Source organism: Propithecus coquereli, unplaced genomic scaffold, assembly GCF_000956105.1.
Source record: "Propithecus coquereli isolate 6110/MARCELLA unplaced genomic scaffold, Pcoq_1.0 Scaffold213, whole genome shotgun sequence".
In the NCBI taxonomy this organism is placed as follows: Eukaryota; Metazoa; Chordata; class Mammalia; order Primates; family Indriidae; genus Propithecus; species Propithecus coquereli.
The window spans coordinates 883,418-889,841 of NW_012146412.1; the positions used below are offsets into that span (position 1 = coordinate 883,418).

A 6,424-nucleotide genomic window follows, 5' to 3' on the forward strand; every position below is an offset into this window, starting at 1 on the left:
TTTAAATAGTATTTATTATATTAGTATTATTTCTATTACTAAATATTTAAACAGGTTAAACATTTTATTCAAATAGTACAAAATTGTATACAGTGAAAAGTGACCCTCTTCAACCTTGAACGCCCTATTCTCAATTTTCAAAAATAACTGTCACCAAAAAATTCTTACATATCCTTTCAGAAGTAGTGTTGTATGCTCATTTGTATTTTGTTAAGACTGTCTTCTTCATTCTTTTCAAGGTCTGCATGGTAAATGTGAATATTTTCAGCTCTTAATTTATGCTGCTTTTCAAAAGAAATATTTCAGTTTATGGTACTATCAGAAATACATGGTTGTATCTGTTGCATACAACTGTCCTTTTAGCATTTTTAAATTTTTTTTATCAGAGTATTAAGGGGTTACAAACATTTTGGTTACATAAATTGCTTTTGTACAGTTTGAGTCAAAGTTATAAGTGTACCCATCACCCAGATAATGTGCATTGTACTCATTAGGAGTGAATTTGCCCATCCCCCTCCTCTCCCCTCCCACTTGTTTGATTTCCAATGAGTTTTATTTCCATATGTGCACGTTGAGTGTTATTCCATTAGTTCTAGTCTAATAGTACATGTGGTGTTTGTTTTTCCATTCTTGTGATACTTCTCTTAGAAGAATGGTCTCCAATTCTATCCTGGTTAATACAGGAGGTATTAGTTCACCATTTTTTTTTATGACTGAGTAGTACTCCATGGTATACATATACCAAATCTTACTAATCCACTCATGTATTGATAGGCACTTGGGTTGCTTCCACATCTTTGCAGTTGTGAATTGTGCTGCTATAAACATTTAGGTACAGGTGTCTTTCAAATAAAATGTCCTTTTTTCCTTTGGGTAAATACACAGTAGTGGAATTGCTGGATCAAATGGTAGGTCTACTTTTAGTTCTTTGATATATCTCCTCACTGCTTTCCATAGAGTTTGTAGCACTTTGCAGTCCCACCAACAGTGTAAAAGCGTTCTTATCTCTCCACATCAACACCAGCATTTGTTGCTTTGGGATTTTTTGGTAGAAGCGATTCTCACTGGAGTTAGGTGATAGCTCGTTGTGGTTTTGATTTGCCTTTCCCTGATGATTAGAGATGTTGAGAATTTTTTCATGTTTCTTGGCCATTAGTCTATCTTCTTTTGAAAAGTTTCTTTTCATGTCTCTTGCCCACTTTTTCATGGGCAGGTTTGGGTTTTTTTCTTGCTGACTTGCCTGAGTTTTTTGTAGATTCTGGCTATCAGCCCTTAATCAGATATACAGCATACAAATATTTTCTCCTATTCTGTTGGTGTCTATTTGCTCTATTGATTGTTTCCTTGGCTGTGCAGAAGCTTTTTAATTTGGTCAGGTCCCATGTATTTATTTTTGTTGTTGCTGTGATTGTTTTTGGGATCTTCGTAAATTCTTTGCCTAGGCCGATGGTCTATAAGAGTTTTTCAAACATTTTCTTCTAGAATTCTTACAGTTTCATGCCTTAGTTTCGAGTCTGTTATCCATGGTGGATTAATTTTTGTGAGTGGTGAGAGGTGCAGAGACACTGCGCCTGGCCTAAATTTAGTATTTCTTTCTAAGTGTGTATGGGAGGTAGGGCATGGTGATAGTTATCTGTTACAATAATTTGTGTTCTTTATACTCTTGTGTTCTTAATACTCTTTAAGAGTATTATATACTCTTTGTTTCTCCTTAGCCCCTCTTTTAAATTATTAGTTAGCTTTTTGCATCATCAGTTTTTTTCTTCTTTTTGTCATTTCAGTCAAAATGTATTTGACTTTTTCTGGGTATTATAATAAAAACCGAAATAAACATAAAACCTCATACTAAACTCATGGGAAAATTAGATTAATTTGAAGAAGAATCAAAGATCGAGGCTTAAAATTTTTTCTCTGCGACAAGGAGATTTCTCTGTAAAATTCCCTATGATGAACTATACAAACTGTCTAAATTGTTTTGTTGTAATGAAAAGTAAGATTCTAGAAATGGAACCCGTATTCAAAATATAGCCAACAACTCAATTCTTTTTATTTTACTTTTTAAACATTCATGATTTGTTATTATTTGAAGGTTTATTTCTTCTGTTTAGATGACTGTTATATATTAATAATTCAAACACCTATTGTTTGTCACACCCTTCAGTTGTATATGTAATGCCTAATTATATAGTTTTTCAAAACCACGTTCATAGAAAACAAGTGTTTAAGTGAAATGGATATTTTATTTTTGTTTTTAATATCTCTTATAGTTTTTCAATCAAGTACTGGTGCTGGGAAGATCGTCAGTAAGTGATTTGTCAGAACATGTATTTGATCTGATTCAGGAACTTTTTGCTATAGATCCTCATTTATTACTATCTGTCATGCCGCAGCTTGAATTCAAACTGAAGGTAGGACTGACCAATTTTCACGCCATTTAATCTTTAAAGGAAAAATATATATCACGTAGTTTTTCTGTAACTGTAGAAGAATAAAATGTGAGTTCAATTTATCTCCTTATATTTAGTTAAGGTTTACATTTTTCAATCATTTGAATAAAACAGTATCTCTCATCTGGGTGATAGGAGAATTTACATTGCAAAATTGTAATATACCTAGTTGTTAAATACCTACTGATAAACACGCTGAAACAAGTAATAGATATAAAAATGGTATTATCCTAGAAATTTATCATATATGTTGGTATTAAATGCTATTCATTATTAGATAGGTATGTTTTAGAACATCGGAAGTCTTTAAATTTAGTCCTCAAAGGGTGACCATTTCATGGTATAGATTAAGGAAAGAAGTTTCATTGTATAACTTTATAGCCAACTAAGCAAAGAATTCATAACTCCTCAAAAAAATATGAAACCTGATGCTCAATCCCCTATCCTTGCTGAACTACAGAAATTAACACCTTAAATTTGCTTAATTTTCTGTACTTTTTCAAAATACTTTTTATATCCAGTATCTTATTTGATCCTTAAATCTGAACTATGTTATAGTTAGAACGAACAGTACAGTTTTGATTCTTTTTTTTTTTTTTTTTTTTTTTTTTGAGACAGGGCCTCGCTTTCTCACCGGGGCTAGAGTGCAGTGGCACTCACTGCAATCATCGTAGTTCACTACAATCTCAAACTCTGGGCTGAAGCAATTCTCCTGCCTCAGCCTCTGAAGTAGCTGGGACTACAGACAGGGCACCACCACACCCAGCTAATTTTTCTATTTTTCGTGGAGATGGGGTCTTGCTCTTGCTCAGTCTGGTCTCAAACTCCTGACCTCAGGCAATCCTCATGCCTCAGCCTCCCAGAGTGCTAGGATTACAGGTGTGAGCCACCACACCCAGCAGTTTTGATTCTTGAGATGAAAAATTTAAGATGAAGTATTTTGCTCAGTTAAGGCAGATTTGGATTAGATCTCAGATTTTCATTTCCTAAAAATGTATATACATAATTAAGGATTGTCTGTATTGTCTTTATTATAAGCATATGCTATTTATAATATAAAGGACATCATATCAATAACAGTTAACCCATAAGAAACTCTGGTAATGGGAAATATATAGAAAAAAAGGTGGGTTTTTTTTTCTTTTACTATTAAAGGGTTTATTTTAACAACAGCCTAAAGATGTTTCTATACTAAATGATTTCTAAGTGTAGGGCATTAAAATATTTCCCCCCAATCTATCCTTAGAACCTGAATATGTAAAATCAGGCCTTTTTAACCCTTAAAGAAGCCGGCCATGATAGGATGGTAGGAAGGGATTGGGAATAGACTTTTAGATTCCCGTTTGTGAACTTAATGTAAACTGAGGGAATCTATGGTATTCATACTCTCATTGTCCTATAGTTTTGTTTATCTAAAGCAATGGATGCTAATTAATGGTATCCAGCTTAAGTATAGGGTTAATTTGATACATTTTATTTAATAATCTCTTTTTTTAGTTACTAACAATGAATGAATGAATTTAAAAATCAGGAGATTTTGTTTAAAAGTCCAGGTGTATGCATTTTATTTTATTTTATTTTATTTTTTTTTTTTGAGACACTGTCTCTCTCTGTTGCTTGGACTAGAGAGTGCAGTTGTGTCCTCATAGCTCACTGCAACCTCAAACTCCTGGGTTCAAGTTATCCTCCTGCTTCAGGCTCCCCCGTAGCTGGGACTACAATTGCACACCACCACACCTGGCTAATTTTTTTTTTTTCTTTAAGAGATGGGGTGTCTGGCCGGAAACGGTGGCTCACGCCTGTAATCCTAGCACTCTGGGAGGCCGAGGCAGGTGGATCGCTCAAGGTCAGGAGTTCGAGACCAGCCTGAGCAAGAGCGAGACCCCGTCTCTACTAAAAAATAGAAAGAAATGATCTGGACATATAAGTATATATACATATATAAAAATTAGCTGGGCATGGTGGCGCATGCCTGTAGTCCCAGCTACTCGGGAGGCTGAGGCAGAAGGATTGCTTGAGCCCAGGAGTCTGAGGTTGCTGTGAACCAGGCTGACGCCACGGCACTCTAGTCTGGGCAACAGAGCAAGACTCTGTCTCAAAAAAAAAAAAAAAAAAAGATGGGGTGTCACTGTGTTGCTCAGTCTGTTCCCGATCTGGCCTCAAGCAGTCCTCCTGCCTCAGCCTCTCAGTGCTAGGATTACAAGCCTGAGCCACCGTGCACCCACTTTTTAAAAACCTCACACTGAACTAATACTGTGTCTGAGTAATAATAATGGTGGAACATTTTGTTTCTTGTCTTATAACAGGTGCCATTACCTGTGTTCTTATATGTTCCTGACTGTAATCCTAGGCTGTACCAGTATAAGTTTTCTCATCCCAAATGAAGAAACTGAGGTTTACATTAGTTTAGGTACTATATATAATGAGGGTGTCCCTTTTTTTTCTTTAACTTTTTAAAAAAATTATAATATTTTTTCTAATTGTTTTTCTTTTGACTCTCTGTGCCCATGTAAGGGTGTCCCTTTTTTGAGACATCAGTATGTGCTAAGCAGAGAGCTGAGAAAGTGTTTATGGCTATGGTGATTTTCTATAGTTTGTATCTCCGAACTTTATATAGTTTATTGTCCTTGCTTATAGTCCTCTGAGAACAATACAGTGTTTGAGAAAATGGTTCAGAATAACAATTTCTTTGATTTTGTACTGTACTACTGCATACAGCTACGTAAGTGATCTACTACATCAGTCCACAGAGTACTATTTTCATTTATTTAAGATATAATCTGAAGTTGTACTACTCAGCCTTAATTATCAAGAAATAAGACTTTTTTTTTCATGAGGGGGAGAGAGAAAGAGAGAGAGAGATTGATTTATTCCCCAAATTTAAAACCTCATGAAACCATTATAGTTGTGTCATTTTGGTTAGAGTTAAAATTAAGTTTTCACAGAAAATTGTTTTGAATCGATTACTTTATACTTAGAAACAATAGTAGAGTTAGCTACCTTTTCTGTCTGGGATTGGAGAGAAATAAACACTAGGGTAGCTTTATTGAATTTCTTTTAGAAAATCATTGGTAAATTGTTAATGCAGAATTTCTAATTTTTATGCACTCTTAATTATTAAAATACGTATTTGTATTTGTAATTTAAGCAGTGTATTATCTAATATGTTCATAAGATAATGTTCACTTTATCTTATGAATTAATACGGCTGTATATCAGTGGCTCCAAATGATCTTTGTACCAAAAAAATTTACCATTACTGTAATCATTCCAACTTTACTAAAGGAATATATTTTAAATTTTAAAAAGGCAGGAGGGTGCGTTTTCACTTAGTTTTTATTTCAGTAGTTTTTAGATATGAAATGTCACTTCATTTGAATTAACCACTGATCTACTAAAGTAGTTACTTACAAATAGAATAAAATTTCCACTTATTCTAGTGTTTGACATTTAAGGGATAGATTGATTTTTCTTTAAGAAATAAATCATGTTGGCTGGTAAGTTGGATTTAGTAAAAGGTGTACTAAAAAAAAAAAAAGTCTTACTGTACATTATTGTCACTACCTGAGAAGAACTTCATCAAAAAAAAATCGTTTTTGTTCTTTATAATTAAAAGTGTTAAAGCTTGCTATAATTTTCATTTTTACATCTGTTTGATAAATGTGCCTGTTTTACCAACAAAACCCCTATTCCTGACTGTTGAAGCATTCATAAAGAAAAGATTCTATACCATGGTCTTTATTTTTCTATTTTAGTTTCTATCTTTTTCTAGAAAGATTTGTTTCTTGGATTATCTGGTATTGCTTTAGCCACACATTGTATTTGAACACCTAAAGAAATTACCAGTTGCTTTTGGGTATTGCATTTATTTTCCTAGTGAGTATGATTTTTATAAAGTTTATATGCCATATGATTTCAGAATAAATTTATGTTAAAACATGGCATCACTACTGAAACTGGAACAATTTTCATAGCAT

General features: G+C 33.6%; 1 protein-coding gene across 1 annotated transcript in view; it reads left to right on the forward strand.

The window, feature by feature from the left end:
* PDS5A (PDS5 cohesin associated factor A) overlaps positions 1 to 6,424 on the forward strand; it is a 163,809-nt gene that overhangs the window by 77,732 nt on the left and 79,653 nt on the right. The window contains exon 7 of the mRNA XM_012644468.1: positions 2,268 to 2,408. Within this exon, the coding sequence (XP_012499922.1) occupies positions 2,268 to 2,408 (141 nt within the window). The remainder of the gene's footprint in view (positions 1 to 2,267; positions 2,409 to 6,424) is intronic.